Source organism: Chlorocebus sabaeus, chromosome 12 (assembly GCF_047675955.1).
Source record: "Chlorocebus sabaeus isolate Y175 chromosome 12, mChlSab1.0.hap1, whole genome shotgun sequence".
In the NCBI taxonomy this organism is placed as follows: domain Eukaryota; kingdom Metazoa; phylum Chordata; class Mammalia; order Primates; family Cercopithecidae; genus Chlorocebus; species Chlorocebus sabaeus.
The window spans coordinates 56,336,679-56,355,716 of record NC_132915.1 but is presented as its reverse complement, the minus strand read 5'-3'; the positions used below and the strand labels follow the sequence as shown (position 1 = coordinate 56,355,716).

At 40.8% G+C, this 19,038-nt stretch overlaps 1 protein-coding gene across 5 annotated transcripts in view; it reads right to left on the bottom strand.

The window, feature by feature from the left end:
* Positions 1-19,038, bottom strand: part of TEK (TEK receptor tyrosine kinase) — a 156,516-nt gene that overhangs the window by 10,654 nt on the left and 126,824 nt on the right. For 3 of the 5 annotated variants that reach the window (XM_073021697.1, XM_073021698.1, XM_073021695.1), the window contains 8 exons: positions 14,032-14,331; positions 12,074-12,228; positions 10,354-10,564; positions 7,927-8,037; positions 4,375-4,565; positions 3,724-3,837; positions 1,108-1,178; positions 54-94 (listed from right to left, as the gene is read on the bottom strand). In XM_073021697.1, the coding sequence (XP_072877798.1) occupies positions 54-94; positions 1,108-1,178; positions 3,724-3,837; positions 4,375-4,565; positions 7,927-8,037; positions 10,354-10,564; positions 12,074-12,228; positions 14,032-14,331 (1,194 nt within the window). Of the gene's footprint in view, positions 1-53; positions 95-1,107; positions 1,179-1,207; positions 1,852-3,723; positions 3,838-4,374; positions 4,566-7,926; positions 8,038-10,353; positions 10,565-12,073; positions 12,229-14,031; positions 14,332-19,038 lie in introns of those variants that run through there. The other 2 variants (XM_073021696.1, XM_073021699.1) reach the window with 2 other exon arrangements.

The window sequence follows — 19,038 nt, the reverse complement described above, 5'->3', positions numbered from 1 at the left end:
ACATGAAATTGTTATATATTTTCTGGCATGTATATTTTAACATAGATACTCACCTAAGCTGACAATCTCCCATAGTAACACACCGTAGGACCATCTGCAGGAGGGACAAGTGTGAAACCAACAATCAGCAAACAGAGTCACCACTCATTTTCCTGCCCCCAAAGCCAGGGAGACCCACCCTTTCTGACAAAAAGAAATGTTACTTGTCTACATCCTAGGATAGGCCCTTGCACACAGTGTGGGTTTCTCTCCTCTCAGCTCAACGGAAGGGTTACAACAAAGAAATAGTGTTCACTTTGCCAGAGCCCCCAAATCACTTTAACTAGAGACTCCAAGGTGGTACTGTCCAAAACAGATGAAATTTGTTTTGGAGCTTGACAGATCTGAGTTAAATCCAATCTCTGCCATCCAATTATGTGACCTGGAAAAAGTGGCTGAACCTCTCGGGACCTCTTAGTATATTCTTACAAAAGTGGAGACAATAATCCCTGCCTCAAAGTTATGCAGAGAAACATAAAAAGCACCTTGCACACAGTGAGGACACAGCAATTGCCCACTCCCTCTTCATCCCCAGGCATCAGCAAAACCCCTTGGACAAGTCACCACCACCCTCGCAGCCTTGGTTTTTCATCCTGGAAATGGGGTGCAAGGCAAGATGACCTAAATCTCAAGCCAATCCTTCCTTCCACCGCCAGCCTCTGATGCATCACTGCAGGCTGCAAGCAGAGACGCCCCCGACTGTCTGGCCTTATTTTGTCCCCAGCAGCTATTCTGGATTGCTTCCTCTGATCTAGGTCTGGGAGAGGAGCCACAGGAAGGCCAGTATGTCCCTTCTTCCTGTTGAGTCCGAGAATTCACAACTTGAAGCACAATGCCGAATACACAACTTCAGTATGCAGAGTGAAATCCAAAACCTGCCACCAGTGATTCTGCACTCTGGAAACTGTCTACTCTGTGGCTTTATTCTGTTATTTTATTTCCTGGGTTTTTTGGTTACCTTTGTTCTCGAGAGGTACAGGACATTCCTGCTTCTTTTTAAAACCTCTGTCAACTATATATGTTTCTGGGAGGGAAAAAAAATCCCTTGGCAATAAGCAGCTTACTTACACATCACTGTTGGTTGTGTATACACTGTAATTCAGTGACTCGATGGCCATCCAGCGCACTGGGAGCCTTCCCTGGAGAGAACAAAGTGAGATGTCACTTAAGTGGGACAGGATCTTTATGAGGCTCTCAGCCTGCCTGAGCTGTGGCTCCACAAAGCCCATCGGGAACCTCATAGGCAGGGCAGACTCAGACATCATTGCTTTGTGTATGTCCCAGCTACATGTGTGTTCTCAAATTTCAAAACATGCAAATAGCGCAAGTCCTATTTATCTTCAGGGTTCAGCAGTTTTATATGAATTGAAGTGTGAGTGTGCACGCATGGTAGTCAGTCATTCCTTATTCACCTTATAGCCCTCAGAGGCACTCTAAGGTTTGAAAGACAGGCATAGACACTGAGTGAGAATTTAACTGTATTAATAATGTGGAAAAGGGAAATGGAGGCACTGGGGTACAGTGAAGAGAACAACTGTGCCTGGAGATGATGGAGGGAGATTCTCCAGAGGACGGAACATCCCAGCATGGTTCTGTAAGACGTTTAGGTGTCATTAGGTGGATGGGTGGATGGGAGAGGAAAGAGCATCTCTAGACAAGGGGAACAGTGTGCATATATAACAGTAGAGATTGAGATGATTTGTAGCTTACATAGCGTAGTTTCCGTTGGGTTTGGAGACACATACCAATACTCTGGATGCTGGTCCTGACTGCCTCCAGGCTGTCCCCATATCTTGGCTTACTGATCCCAGGCTAGGCAAAATGAAATGTGCCCGGATGTTGTAAAGCTTGACTTTAAAGTTTTATTCCTGGTTTCCTCAAAGTCTCTATGATCTGGGGCTCTCTTCCTATCTACTCATTCAAGAATCATAATGTTGGTCATCAAGAGGTTGATCCCTCCCTCCCAGAGATTTGTTCGAACTTGCTACACTGCATCCTTCTTGCAGGGAACTTGCTCCTCTCCAATCCTTCTTTCTTCCCCCTTCCCTCAACCTGGCCCTTTCCTCCCCAGCCCCAAGGTGCTAAAGAACACCTTTACCCTGTTTAGTCTATTGTAAGATCGAGTTGAGCCCTGATAGGTGCTCTCCCCTTGTAAATAACCCCAATATTGCAGAAATCACTGCACTTTATGAAATGCCAAGCAAACCCATGCTAGCCTTGGGGAGCTGAGGAGAGCATCCAAATAGAATGGGTAAGTTGTGGGGTTAACCTGTGTTATCCCTCCACTTTCTCACCCCGGGCACCCACATCCCCTAAGCGCTGGAGTAAAGCAGGGAAAAGGATTTCAGGAAGGAGATTTGAGGACACCAGGTGGTCAGGGAGGAGTTGGGAAAGCCGGAGTAGGTAGGTGACTGATGGATTCTGCTTCTTTAAGAAAACAAGTCCACCCCTGCTCCAGAGAAGCATCTGCCTTGAGTGGGTCTGAAAAGGTTAGGGAGAAAAGCATCACCTGGAAGCCAGGCCTCAGGGAGGCACACGTGGCTTCTGAAAGCGCTATGTTGATAAGCATGCGGGGCCCTCGAAGAGCCAAAGGGGCCCCACGTCACACCCTCATCAGAAAAGAGAGTGGAAAGATCCAAAATGATTATGTTCACTATGGTTGTAGCTATGTGAAAGGATGTATGCTGTGGAAGGCGATAAGCTAAAAATGAAAAAAAATATATATGCCAAGGTGGTGAATTATGGGTGATTTCCTTTCAAAATGTTCTTGAGTATTGTTTTATCTTCTCAGTAACTAAATAAGTGTGATGAAAAAAAAGGAAGCCTGGAATTGAGAATAAATGCAGGAACCTGAGCCTTGCTAAGAGACAATTTGGTGTGCCCACAAAAACAAAAAGACTGCCTATACCTCATGACAACTGGAGCCATCCCAGGAAAGCTGGGCCAAAGTAATGTTCATCAGACCTAAAAAAGGGAGAGCCATCCACCAGAGTAGATCTGCCAGACACATGGAAAGGCTGCAGGGCATGTCATCCCTGAGGCCCTGCGTTCTGCCCACCCAAGGAAAACAGAGGATGGTGACATTTCCTCCACACAGCTCTAACATGCAGGGATGTGGTACTTCTAGGACTACGTGATTCTAGACTGGGCACCAAAAGTAGAATGAGTATCTCTCTCCCTCTAAGACTGTGGTTAGGTTCTCCCGCAATCTTGTACTTAAAGATAAAATATTACTGTTTGGGAGAGTAGATTTTGGGCTTGAACAGTGACCACTGAAGTTTCAGTGAAGAGAGAAATCTTAGATGAGCCTGTAGAAGTTATGTTAATCTTTTTCCTTGCTACATTGGCTGTGCATGAAAGGGGATTGTGCAAGCTCCTCAGAGGTTTCTGAGTGAGATGCCTTGGGGTCTGAACTGGATAGAACCAAGACCCCAAACCACTAGGCTTTGAATATTCAATCACTTGGTCACACATGACAGTGCCTTCTTCATTAGTAATACAGACGCTGCAACCATGTTAGGAACGAACATTTAGAAAGAATGTTTCCCAGGGCACACAGTATCTACTGGGACACCCAGTCAGATGCTTTAGTCACCACAGAGCACCGACAGTCTCAGAAGCGACATCAGGAGAGCGGGGAGTACCTCGGAAAGGATGCGATCAGTGTCCATGTCCTGTACTTACCATTGTCTTTTTCACATACACCTCTTGACCTCGGGACAATCCAAAATCTGCTATTTTTGCCACATAGTTTTCACCAACTAAAATGTTTCTGGCAGCCAGATCCCTGTGGATAAACTGAGAGTTTTGAAAACATTATGTATTTTCAGCCTAATGAAAGCCCCAGGGCTGAAAACTTTGGGAAATAGGAAAGAAAACAATAGCATAAAAAAGGATTTTAAAAAGGCACAATCCAGTTCCCCTCCAAAATTCCCTGGCAATGGAATGGATTCTGCCAAATGACACACCACATCTTGGCAGAAGAATTTCAGAAAATGAACAAATAAAAAACACAGGTTGTTAAATCCTCCAGCTGTAATGTAGTGTGTGTCTGTTGCTGCACATGATTTAGAGGCAAACCAGGCTAAGAGAGCTTAAGGTACCTCACTACATCTTATGAAAATTGCGAAATTTTCATAATTATGAAAATTGCTAGATAAACATATTGTCAGTATTAATTTTTATTTAAATAGACGGACTATTCACAAAGAGATTAAAATGAGGGTGATTTTAAGGAGTTAAAGAACAGAGGTTGACAGACCCTACAAACGTTGAAACTGACTTTAGAGGGCACTCCAGAGGAAAGATATCCAAAGCGAGTTCCTCCAAACAAACCTGTTTTTGGCTCAGGTAGTCCATGCCCCGGGCCACGTCGGCAGCGAAGTGGAGGAGCTGCTGGGAGGACAGTGTGGACGCAGTGCTATTGGCAATAGCGAATGCTGGGTCTGTCTCCAGCACACGGCTCTTGCGCAGGAAGTCCAGAAGGTTTCCATGGGGCGCATACTCAATGGCTAGGTACAAGTAGCCTGTCGGGAAGGAAGAGAGCATTGACTCATCAGTGGCCCTGAACAGCTGTGACATTTAAGAGATGTGCTGTGGGAATTGCCTATAAACTCCATTTTGTCTAAACAAAACACATCTAGTAACACCACCGAGGGAGCACTGGGGGACAGGTGGAAGATAGGTGACATCCTCCTGCAATACTCAAAGGGGGCCAGGCTGGAACGCTTGGTTTTGCTCCTTCCCACTCCCTCTCCATTCCTTCCAAACGTGCACTCACACAGAGGGCTTCCTGAAATGCTTTTACCCAGGCAGTAATAACAGTAGATGAGTCAAAGCACTGTCTTCCAGATCTCAGACACGTTCTTCACATCACCTTTTCATCTGCATTCCATTTTGATCAAGGAGCTAATATGAGCCAGGCATGTTATTCCAGTCTGCCTCTAGCTATTCCTGAGCCTGTTATTATTTTTAAACAATTAAATATCCGTGTGGAAGGAGCCACAACAGGTAACTTTCTCTCCTGCCTTCTACTCCCCCTTAAAACCCATACTAAGTCACCATATTGCTGATTGGGTCTCTGGTCACCAGAAGTTAGTTTCAAAGATTGCATTTTGCTTCAAGAAACCAGAAAACTCAAGCTTTTAGGAAACAATAAAACAATAGTGCCTAGAAAAACCTATGGTTCATTGTCACTTTTTTGTTCCAAATCATTTTTCTTTTTTTTTTTTTTTTTAATAAAATGTTATTTGCCCAGTTTTGTTACTTTTGTTTTCTTGGAATTTTTAAAAAATAAATTATCCCCTTACAAAAATTTTTTTAAAGGGAATTTACTTTGCTAAAAACATTGACATTTATACCTAGTAAAATGTGAAGTTTTTTTTACTGTTTTTTTAAAGAATTTTTTGGGTAAACCATGGATTTAAAATGTTGTATGAATTAGAACTTGAAGCCCAGTGCAGTGGCTCACACTTGTAATCCTGGCACTCTGGGAGGCCACGGTAGACCGACTGCTTGAGGCCAGGAATTTGAGACCAGCCTGGGCAGTATACTGAGACCTAATCTCTACAAAAAATAAAAATAAAATAAAAATTAGACAAGCATGGTGGTGCATCCCTGTAGTCCTAGCTACTTGGGAGTACTCAGGCTGAAGTGGGAGGATTGCTTGAGCCCAGGGAAGAGGAGGTTGCAGTGGGCTGACATTGTGCTACTACACTGCAGACTGAGCAACAGAGTGAGACCCTGTCTCAAAAAAAGAAAGCTTGAAAGATATTCTAAGAAATTGAAATTCTAACAAAAAAAGAAATCTTCTAGTATTGAATCCTGTTGCACTATAATGAAAGTTAGACCTAAATTATGGTATACATGTGCTTTCTCACATTTTTACTGAATTATTCTAAAATAATTTTAATATCTATTAATAAAGATAAATTAAGGTAAATAATTTAGCATATATATATATATATATTTTTTTTTTTTTTTTTTTTTGAGACTGAGTCTCACTCTGTTGCCCAGGCTGAAGTGCAGTGGCGCTACCTAAGCTCTCTGCAACCTCTACCTCCCAGGTTTAAGCGATTCTCCTGCCTCAGCCTCCTGCGTAGCTGGGACTACAGGCATGCGCCACTATGCCCAGCTAATTTTTGTATTTTTAGTAGAGATGGAGTTTCACCATGTTGGTTGGCCAGGATGGTCTCAATATCTTGATGTCGTGATCTGCCCACCTCGGCCTTCCAAAGTGCTGAGATTACAGGCGTGAGCCACCCCGCCTGGCCTATATTAAAATTTTAAGAGCCAGCTAACTATGTGCTAATGTGACGACAAGGCAAAATTTTAAGGGATATAGTTTTGTTGTTGCGTTTTTTTTCCCCATTAAGGAAACTGCATTAATACTGTGGTTGGTTCTCTCCCAAAAGACCAGTTGCAACCAGATGGAGTAAACATAACCTCAAGATTTTACTATCCTCAGAATAAAACAAAAGATGAAACTTAGAACTGGATCACTTGGCCATTTCTCTTCTTATCTCCTCCTAGTGCAAAGTGCCTGGATCCCTTAATAGCCAGCATTCTCCTAGATCTGCAGTGAGGTCAACACACTAAAACTTCAGCACAGTCTTCTTTGTAGTTTTAGCCTTTTTCCGGAAAACTGGTTTAGTCTGTCCACCACAGCCACTTGGCTTCCTGTCATAACCCCACTTTCCCTGGGCATCCAGAGAATCCTTGCCCTTTTGTACTGTGTCATTTGTGGGGTTTGCACAGAAAGTCAGGCGGGTTTTAAGAACACTCACCATGTTTGTGGGAGTGGTGTCAGCAAGGACAGCAGGGTGTGTGGGGGGGTGTGTGTGTGTGTGTGTGTGTAACTTTCATTTATACTTCTGTGCCATGCTGATTACTGTTTTCAGGAAGTAGCTCAAAAAATAAATGTCATTACTTCATTATTTAACCTAAGGGACATGATCTGGCTTTCAGAATTACACCCTTATTGGATCATAGAATGATAAATTATTTGAAGCACCAGTATTTTTAGTTTAATAAATTGAGGAAATGGAAGTAGTCTCTTTTCTATTGTTGGTGTTTGTGCTGCAAAGTCAACAAGAGGCTGTCAAGTTTGTAAATAATTACTGCATGGAGCTTTTTATGGGAGCAAACTTTTCCATGAGAAATGAAGTTTAAGCAGAGATTCAGAACTACAAGGCCATGCAGCACGCAGAGGTAAACCCACAGATGATTTTTGTTGTTACCTACTCACTCACCACTAATTACACGCATTACAATAGAAAGTACTCAATAAACATTTGAATAACATAAATTTAACTTTAAATGCATGTGCAACACAGGATAGTTGTAAAGCTCCATTGTAATTGTACATGAAAGCATTCTGAATAAAAACAAAGCACTATCTCATGAAAGCTTCTTATAATTATTTTTAAAATCCAACTATCCTTAGTTTTCATATTATAGTAGATTGCTGGCATTCATGGCTTTTTAACATTCAGAATACCAATTCCCTCGGTTTCCAGGAAAAATGAAAAGGTAGGCAATTAAGAAGAAGTTGATGGTGAGGGTTCCCCTACTATACTTGAGTAGTAGTAGTAGTAGTGAAAACCTCTGGATGGCCAAGGATGGGGCAGGTAGGAGCCATGAATACCTTTGGGCAGTAATGGCTGAACCACACCAGAAGCTAAATAGTCCAGGCTCGGCACTTCCCTCCAAAAATAAGGCAAACCACAGCACAATCTATAAATGGGACTAGACAGACATTCAGATAGAAGATGCAACTTTAAAAAAAATAGGCAACATTCTTAAGATCATTATCTTTCCTTATATAAATATGGAATTTGTCTGTTTTCTAAAAACTCTGGCAGGAAAGACAGGAAAAGAGCATCTTACCTCGATGTTCACATGCTCCTAAGAGATTGATGATGTTTGGATGGTGTCCAAGTTTACAAAGAACTTCCAGTTCTCCTGCAAAGTCCCTGTGATCATCTTTGGAGGCATATTCTGGGAAGAAAGTCAAGGGTTGTGATTCTTATTTGTTACACCTTTTCAGAATCAGCTGTCCTGTCCTGCCCCCCCAAGAACCTTCAGGTGCCCTCAGTCACCATCAACTATATACAACCAAAGAGATTAGGCTAAAGTAGAGATTCTCAGCTTGGCACTATTGACACTGGGCTGATAATTCCTTTGCAGGGGCCTGTCCTGTGCATGGTAGGATGTTTTGCAGCCATCCTGGCCTCTACCAACTAGATGTCAATAGCCAATCAAAAATGTTTCCGGATATTGCCAAATGCCTATGGATGAGAACCACTACTCTAAAGTTTTCTTAAGCTCCCAGATCCTCAGGTAAATGACTTGGTAGAGGTGGAGCTGTACCATCTTTTAGATTTTAGTTCTTCCAACTAAATCTACCATCCAGAGACAATTGAGGAATACAACCAAAGTTTCCATGAAACATCACCAATAATGCATGCATCTTTATTCATTAATTGTAACTTATTTTTTACAAACCAGTCTCAATCTGGTTGATTGAGCTAAATAAATCAAATCCAAATGCTATCTTATGGAAGTTGCATGGGAATCAGGAAACTGAGTTCCATCTGCCTTTATTCTTTTTGCCTTGTCTCTCCACTAGCACTTTAACCAGAGGGAGAACCCACCAAGCACCAGAATGAAAAGAAGGCTATTGGTTGGTGCATAAACTGATCAGTCTTGAGTCGGGGACAATGAACTATTATTGTTTTTTAAAAAACCACATTGGGTGGCAAGGGTAGGAGTGGGGTGCTGGTGGCCATAAACATGGCTGCTCATGCTTAGAAACTGTGACAATCATCTCATGAGGGGCCAATGGTATTCATAAGTCAAGTGCTCTGTTCATACTACAGAAGCCTCACTGAGGGTCAATATCTTGGGAATTTTTTTTAAAGAAGTTCCTTATAGTGAGGTTGGCCACTTATTTCAGTAACTGCCCTTCTTTGGATGCACTGCTTTGCCTGCAGGATTTATCGGCCCTGAGGCCTTATTAAGCTATTTTCCCTCTTCACATGGGCACAAGACAGAAAATCAGGCTCACAATAAATCCCAATAAAAACTGCCTTCATAAGATTCTACACCCCTCTCCTCTCACTATCCTCACTGCTCCCCCAAACTCCCTGTGACTAAAGTAGCAAAACAGAAAAGGGATTTCTGGCTGTTTTGCAAGTAGTTTGTATTGTTTTTAAAGAAACATATTGCTGTTTCTAATCATAGATAACATTTTGTTTTGTTAGTCTTCTTAACAATGCAGAAAGCAGAGATGATTTAATAATATTTAGAGTTAATTCACAGACTCAATATTGTGGTCCAAAAGAAAACTCTGTCAGCATCCTTAAAGAGCTCTTAAGATGGAGCTGCACAATGATAATAGTTCATCACATTCTCTGCTTTAATGCACCACATTCCAAGCCTATGTTTTGCAAAATCAATAGTGTAGCCTCACAGTCAAGTCTTACACAAACTGCTCTTTCACACAGAAGAGAAGACAGCTAGCTAATTTGCCAGCTAACTAGTCATTCTGCTTTCTCTGAAGATATTTACTATCAAATATTATTAGATGGGTAGGTACCAAACAGTCTTGAGATGAACAAAGCTGGCAAAGATTTAGTTCTTATGACCTTAAATCAGTGGTTTTCTCTGCAAACTTGAGTGTACAGAGGAACCACAGAGAAAGCCACTTAAGAACACAGATTTTCATATGCTACCCAAGAAATTCAGGTGTGGTCAAACAAGGAGTAGAAGAAACCCAAGTGAATGCATTTCTAACAGTGTCCCCAGGAACTTATATACAGTTAACCTATGAAGACTGTGGTGTGCAAAATGTGGTCCCCAAACCCACAAGATAGCATCACTGGAAAACTAATGAAAAATGCAGATTCTGTGGCCCTGTGCTAGACTTACTGAGTCAGAAATTGTGGCGTAGGACCCAAGAGTTTGTTTTTTAAAACAAGCCTTCCAGGTGATTCTGATGCACACTCCATTTTGAGAAGCACTGCATTAAGAGAAACAACAATGCTCCCCAAAAGTTAGCTGTATATGACCAATAATCTATAGTATCACATCCCAGTGAATCAAGCAGTGATGTTTAAATGGCTCCTGCCTTTGTATTCATATCCTGACTATCACGGGCTCAAATTCAAAGGAAGCATAGTCTTCAGTTGCAAATAACAACTATGTCTGACACCATGCAAATTTTTTGTAAGACCATAGAGAAAAGAATCAGCAGGAAATCAAGTTTTCTCCACACCCTCATGCAATGCTGACTCTATCTGGTCAACCACTGACCTTTCATTCTCTTGATGGCAGCATCCATCCGTAACCCATCCTTCTTGATGCGCGCCTTAAGAACTTGGCCAAAATTGCCCTCCCCGATCACATCTTGAAATTTGATGTCATTCCAGTCAAGCACTGGGTAAATTGTAGGATCTGGGTTGTTTTTGACCTTCCTGTTTAGGGCCAGAGTTCCTGAGTTGAACTGCACAGCTGGTTCTTCCCTCTGGAAAAATAATTATTTCATCATTTTGTGTCAGGATTTTTCATAATTCTAAGGGGCATAATGTCTTCTGGTTGGCATCCATACCAGATGAAAAAAGAAAGGGTATATTTAATTCTAGACTGGAAAGGGAAATAGGTTTTCATCACACAGGCCTGCCCTGACAAACCAGCTGCCCACAGGGCTGCATGGGCACAATTCTGGGCCTCCCCAGAAAAGCTTGTTGATTAGCAATGTCTGTAAAGGGTAACAGAGGAAGGAGTAACAGTACATATGCCATGTGTTTGCCATTCTTGCATTAGTTGTACGTGAGTTCCGTACAGTGCTATGAAATGAGCAAGTGCTCAGTTCTGGTTTGGAAGCTAACTTGGAGAGCCTATATGGGGCAACCACAGGATGTGCCTCAGTGAGAGATTTCTTAGCATTATCTTGATCCTACTCTATTTTTAGTGCACACTCTTTCTCTCTTTTAGTAAAGCTTAGAATCTCTAAGTCCATTCTGGCCACAAGATGACTGAAGCTTAGAGCCAAACCCAACACAGTATCTCTTTCTCCTGAATTCAAATAGCTGCTGGTGCTACCATGAAAAAGGTATTTTGACAGGCTCCAGCACTCCCAACCCCCTTGCTGGCCCTTCCTCTCCAGTGACAGCCTGATTTGAGCCAGCTCTGGCATGGAGTCATATAGTGAAGTTCCTCTTGTCCTCCATGGAAGGGAACCTTGGGGACTCATGCACATGGGGTACACCTCATTTGAATCATTGCATTCAATGCATTATATACAGAATTGATAAAGTCTGGTTCAAATTAATTTTACAGGGCCTGAACCCATGAACTAGATAAATTTTCAGGCTTTAGTATACTGAAAGTACTCAAATAAGATGACTCTTGATAAAGTGTCATTTTATAGGCCTTTGCTATTGGTTAGAATTCCTAGATGGAAAAAAAAAAAAATGAGGCAGTAGCAAGTGCCAGGAACTCTGACTTCAGACTGAGGGTACACAGGAATGGAAGGCACACACAGGTATATATAATTCTTATACATATGAGGGGTCATAAGATTGCGGGACTTATTAGAAAGAAATGGGAACTAGAAATAGGCAAATGTGGGGAAAACTTGTCTAATATATCATCACCTATCTCACTGAGGTCTGGTTACCCTCTGTCCTTCCCTACCAAAAATGTTCAGTTCATTCTATTGCAACGTATCATCTCTGGGGACTTATTACTAGGATGACCATACGTCTCATTTCGCAGGCAGGGGCAGACCTAGTTTCCTGCATAATTTACTAAGAGCACCCTTTTCACTCTTAAAATTGTTCTGGTTTGGATAAGAAATTATAGAGTCATACTTTTTATCTCCCATTTCATAATGGAAGCCAAAGAGAAGACGAGACTTGCCTAAGGGAAATATTTACTTTATAAGTAAAGTTCCTGGTCCATATCTTTAAAGTGAAGGTTCTGCCTGCACTTGGACTTGCCCTTATTAAGTAGTAGGAAGATGAGACACTACCACGTTTTGGAAGGCTTGGGCCATTCTCCTTTGTACATTTGCCCTCTTCAATTGCAATATGATCAGAAAGGCCAACAGCACAGTCAGGCAGGTCATTCCAGCAGAGCCAAGGATGGCTATAAGCAGCATCTTCCCCCCTCCGAGGTCCGCTGGTGCTGTGCAGGAAGACAGAGGTGAAGCAGGTAGTTTAGTTTACGTAGAGAAACAGACCCACACCATAGGTGGGAGAAGACACAGTGTAATGGGAACTTAATAGCAGCCCTCACCCTGCCACCTAATTACTACATGACCTTGGGCTACTCATTTACATTCCAAAACTCAGTGGAGATGAGTCTGACTCACAGGGTTGTTACAAGATTAAAAAAAAATATATATGCAAAAGTGCTGTTACAATTAGCAATATGCTGATCATTAGTTGTCATTTGTTCAACTTTTATTTCCAAGTAGAATCCCAAACAGATGAACAATGTTGAATAATAGGGGGAAATACTAGAGGTATAACTTTGAGAGAGTGACTAAACCTGCCTAAACCTCAATTTCTGCACCTAGAAATGCTTTAAAGTTCAGTGATGCTAAGAGCTTAGAGTCTATCAGATATTTTGTTTTGTGTTTCTTGTTTCAAAGAGTTAATGAAGAAAACCTAATGATACCCAATAGAAGAAGAGAGGGAGGGAGGGAGGAAGACAGGAAAAGACAGAGGAAAAAACATTAAATTTAGGGCTCAGGCCAAAATAAACTATTAAAGACTATAGTCTAATCTCTCTACTTATTTCCCTTATTTAAATTTAAATAAAATTAAACTTGATATATTTTTATTAGTAATAGCACATAGAACATGATCCCATCTTCTTAAAAGTATCCCTCTCTTCTCATTTATCTTTTCCTCTATCTCTATATATGTACAGATACAGAGGTGTCTAGAATGGTGAGATACTTTTAGTTTTGTCTTGTTTTAAAATTTTTCTCTTGGTATTTTATGGATAGCTTGAATTTAGGAAGTTACATTTCACCAAAACACAGGTAATTACAAAAATGGGGCATTCACTAAGAGTGTGACCTGAAAACCATGATTTTCTCTATTTGGCAGACTTCATTCCTTGAACATTTCAAAAATGTTCCAAAGAATCAGCACTGTTAAAGTGACTTGTTTGATTTTGTTTCTTAAGGTCTAGGTAATCCTCCAAGAGAACCGAGAAGTTTTCAGATTTAGTTTCAGTATTTTCTGTAAAAATAGACTCTAATCCAAGTCATAAATTTTCAAAATTTGCCTCTAACGTGCCTCCATCCACATTCTCTGGCACACATTGTACACAACACAGACAGCCAGGAGGTGCCTCTGCACAGACTTGAAGTCAATCCTCCTGCTGCAGCTCCACCCACATGGGGCCCTTGTTCACTTAATTACACTCAGCAGACTTTATCAATCACAAACCATGGGCACAGTATGGCATCCTGAGAGGATCTCTATCTAGTTCAAAGCACATACTCTTTCTGGGGTTGGGCTTAGTGGTGGACATGGAGACCTAATAACCTGCATCAGTAAAGTAGAAGAAGACTCAGAATTGCACAGTGTCATCCAAGCTAAAAGAGGAGTGTTTGAGGAAGAATGAAACATGGTTCTTGGAGCCTCCTACGGGAGCTCTTGCACAGCCTGCCTTCTATAAGCAGTTCCCACATTCTTCTCCTCGGAATTAAAATTCATATTCCTTAGAGCTTTCTTCTTAGATTGCTGGATGGGGTATGCTGATAGACTGATATATTCTAAGGTTTAACAATAGAAAATGGACCAACAGGGATCCTTCTCAGAGGCATTTTGATATTAAGGACCTCTCTGTAAATGCCTGTCCATTCAACCACCGACCTTTCATAGGCTTTCATCTCACAGGCCTGTCCTGATAAACCAGCTGCCTATAGGGCTGCACAGTAATCCTACGTAAATACCTGTCCATTCAACCAACCTTCAGATTCTGGGAGGGTCACCAGTTCATGAGAAAAGGCTGGGTTGCTTGACCCTATGTTGTTCTCTGCAAAAACATCCACCTGGTAAGCTGTTTCAGGCTCTAGGCCCTTGAGCTGATACTGAGTGATGGTGGCATTCTTTATCTTCACATCAATGTGCTGGTCTTCATTCTTGCCTTGAACCTTGTAACGGATAGTAATAGAAGAAATAGAATAGCCATCCAATATTGTCCAAGAAATCACAGCCGAGGAGTGTGTGATGTTGGAAATCTTGATGTTTTCTGGTTGAGGAGGAAGAACTAGAAATTAAAAAGAAAAAAGATTCATTTAAGATATACTGCCATGTCTTAGATCATTATGCTTTTGAGATAGGGTTCACGCCCCCTCATCAACCATGAAAGGCAAACAAATGTTTCCTCAGATCGTATCCCAATCAATTGGTAGTGGCTACTGGACTCCATGCAGACTTGAAAGAGTGGCACAGTCAGGGAAATGGCAACACACATATCATCTATTTGTCATCTTGACACTAAATGAAGGCCTTAGAAATTGTTATTCCACAAACCTGTACTTACTATTCTTGATGCTGGGAAGAATGGAAAGCTTATGAGGGCTGGCATTTATATAGTGCTTACAATATGGCAGGCATTGATCTAGGCTCTTGTATATATTAACTCACTTCCTCTTCATAGCAGTCTTTCTGTAAGTGCTGAGGTCTGGACAGATTAAGTGACTTAGCCATGGTGACACTACTGTTAAGTAGAAGAAACAAGATTCAACTCCTGGCAGTCTGGCTCTGTAGTCCATAGTCTTAGTGTCATGTGGTCTGTCCTTGCTCTAAATTTATGGAGCAGCCGGCAGGTCAGTGTATACATGAGAAAATGTGCTAATAACTTTTAGTAGACCAAGTATTATAGGGATTTGGGGAAAAGTAGAATCACATTCCATTCAGGGACATGGGCAGGATGAGAAAGAGATGCCTTGAGGTTTTCCGCATGTGAAGATGACAGGCACCGCATCATCACTACATTCTCACTCAAACTCTAAAGGGCACAGGCTAGAAGGGAAGTTCATGACCCGATAAAGGCTAAGCCTATTTGATATGGGAAAAGAATGGATTTGAGCTCTTGTCCTTAATAGTAACTGAACTTACATTTATGAGGCTATTTACAATGTGCTTCCATATGCAGACACTCTCTTGACTTGTATAACCACACAGTACTGAGATTTTTATGATCCACATTTTAGAGATGAGAAAACTGAGACTTCAAAAATTTAAGGGTTTTGTACTCGTCCCAAAAGGTGAATAGTAGACGTAGGCTATTTCATTCCATACACCATTGTCTTTCCACATGAAAGTTACTGCTTATAAGCAAATTAGAACCTTTGAGAAGTATCTCAAGGTACATCCTTTCTATTTTAAATTTCTTCTTTTCATTATGTTGATTCCCGCTTGTTACTCTTTAGGGCACTATGGCAATTTATGAGAATTAGGTATTAGATTTAGAACCTGCCAAATCTAATTGTTATGTTCTATGTCTAGCAGGTGGTACAGTATCCAAAAATCACAATTAATCATCAGTATGTCTTAACTTTCTTTACATCCAGTACCAAGTATTTTGTATAGTTTTATAAAAATGTACAATAGTCTTTCTTCCCACAGGAGATTGAAGGGGTGATAGAAATACCAACATTTTCAGATTACTATCATCACATATTTATATTTGTATAGTTGTGGCTCAAAAAAATTTAACTTCATAAACCAGTGGTCTTCTAAGCCTGTCACAAAAAGTAGCAGTGTCTTTTAGATGATTGTTAGAAAAATAATGAATATAATTTTTGTGCCAACTAAAAATCATAAATTTGCATCTACCAACTTATCCATTTTATGCTTGAAAGGAGTCACTCTTAGGGATAGCTCAATAAACCTTTGATTTAAATTCAGTGGGTCTGGACCCAGCAATCTACATTTTAGTAGGTTCTCGGGGTGACTCTAAAATAGCTTCTAAAATGCTTTAGGAAACACTAATCAGACCTTAAACAATTTAGAAATGGGATATCACTACTAAAGAACCTCTAGAACCATAGTTGCTTTGAAGCAGTGGGTTGCCCATCCAAAGAGACAAGTGGAAGACATTTGTAGCATGGTTGGAGAAAAAACAAAAAAAATAGAAATAAAATGTGGATTAGAATCCTAATCCATCCCCATGCCGTACTAGTTCCATAACTTTGGGCAAGTCACTTACCCTCCTCTGTGCCTCAGGTTCCTCATCTGTTAAATGTGATAATCATTCTTACTCTACCTTCCTCAAAAAGTCACTGTAAGGGTCAAATCCTCCCCATGTAAATGTTTTCCAACAGGAAAATATAACACACATATATTATTTTTAACATATAATTGGGGTGATATGCCAAATCTAATTCACTCCACTTCTTACCCCTGGACAAGATGGAATTGCTAGGCTGGAAACCAACACAAACTTTGTAACTGGAAGTATTAATTTTACTTGTGAATATACATGATCAGCCAATGACAACACAGCATATTAACAAATATTTTCAGGTAAAAATGAGATGTTCTCATTCACATCCTCCTTCCTCAGATTTCCTGACCCCACAGGGATCAAATCCTACCCTGCCAATCTCACATCCCTACTACCACCACCAGCATTGACCCTCCATCAAACTTCATACAACCATCCAAGGCAAGTTGACTCCCAGTAACTATTAACTAGTTTTTGTTTAATCCTATAAATATGATACTGGTAGTGTGATTTTGAGAGTGTATCATTCTAATGAGGATGAAACTTGTATAGAATAGTGAGTGAGCACCTAAGACAATTTTGAAATAGGAAACAGTGATTTATCCCACAGTTACTGACATTTCACAAGTCTCTAGTTAATTTAGATATGGTAGAAATTGTACCGGAACAAACAGATCAATGGAAGAGAATAGAACACCCAGAGATAGATGCAAAATGAATATGAGAACCTGGCATATGATACAGAAAGCATCACAATTCACCATGAGGACTACTCAATACGTGGCATTGGGACTACTGACATGCCATATGTGAATAAATAAGGTTAAAATAAAAGTATTAAAATATACTGTACCCCAAAATAACAATCCTATATCTTAAAGACCTAAATACACAAAACAACACTAGAACTACTAGGAAAAACACACAGAATATATTTATGACCTTGGGATAGGGAATAATTCCAAAATGCAAAAAGTATAAATCATACAGGCAAATACTGACAGGTCCAATTGCATCAAAATGTCAAGTGTCTGCGGGTTAAAAGCCACCACAAACAAGGTTACAATAAAGGGAGTAGGAGAATATATTTGCAATACACGTAACAAAGTATTTAGATTACACAAATAATTTTTACCAGTCAGTAAGACGACCTATTCCAAATGAGCAAAGGATATCAATAAGTATATCAAAAAAGAGGACATCCAGATGAACAATTAACATAAAAAGATGCTCACCTTTGCTATCTATCAAGGAAATCAAAATTGAAATTAACAATGAGGTATCATATTTTGCTTTTGAGATATGCGAAAATAAAAAGGTGTGACACTATCGAGTGATGGAGGGAAAGAATATAGACACAGAGATGGGTATACGGAAAACGGCACTGCCATTCGCTCCTGAACATAGTACACACTGACTAACCACTTTAGAGGGAAATAGCCCATGAGTTCCACCACTGGACCTGTTCCCTAGAAAAACTCCCACACCTATCTATGTGCATGGAGACATGCATAAGAATGGGCATTGCATTTTGTTCATGATAGTAAAAAATGAAAAAACCTACATCTCCATCTAAAAGAGAGTGGATGAATGACAAGATACATTCATAAGATAGACTAGTATACAGAAGTTACAATGGCATGCATCAAAGCTAAATAAGTTAACATGGATAGATAAAATTCATAATGTTCATTCAAAAAATGAAGAATGATATGTATGCATGTGTATACTTTCAGAGGTATTAAAATTATAGAACACTGCACTTGGCACAGTGGCTCATGCCTGTAATTCCAGCACTTTGGGAGGCAAAGGCGGGAGGATTGCTTGAGCCCAGGAGTTCCAGACCAGCCTAAGCAACATAGGGAGATCCCTTCTCTACAAAAAAGATTTTGAAAATGAGTCAGGTGTGGTGGCGTGTGCCTGTGGTCCCAGCTACTCAGGAGGCTGAGGTGGGAGGATTGCTTGGGCCCAGGAAGCCAAGGCTGCAGAAGCCATAATGGCGCCACTGCTCCCCAGCCTGGGCAACAGAGCAAAAACTTTGTCTCAAAATATATATATATACGCAACATTAAATGGAAATAGACTTAACAAACCCATAATTTTGGTTGTCTCTTGGGAGAGGGGAATAGAAATGGAATAGAGGTGACAGTTGCAGGAGATATTGATACACCTGCAGTGGGTTATTACCCCTGTTAAGTCAACAACAAAATGCTGAAAGCAAATATGACAAAATGTTAACAGTTGTTAATTCTGGATGGTAGGAAGGTGATTGTTTGTCGTGTTACTGTTAGCATGATTCTGCACCTTGGAAATTTCACAGAATTAAAAAATTCATATGAAGAATCCCTAAACACTGGCAAAACAGTTCAGACTTTCATATGTCACTGATGCAATAAAAGAGTGGCTGGAGAAACACTGAGCCAGCTTCCACACCTGTTCCTGAGGAAGTGGAGAACCAGCTGCAAAGAGAGCCTCAGACTCTGGGAGCTGGCAAGGGACCACATAATCTCCCATGCAGGCCTGACCCTGCTTAGCTTCCAGGATCAATGAGATTCAGTGTGTTCAGAGTGGTAAGGCCACAGACCACATGATCCTGACTTAAGTGGTAGTTGTGTGGGGCCAAGAAATAGTTTATCTTTCCAAGGGTTCCAAATGCACACAGTTCTAATTTCAGTGAATCAAAATGAAACTCTCTGCTTAGTGATGAATAGACTTTCAAATACTACAAAGAAACCCAAGGAA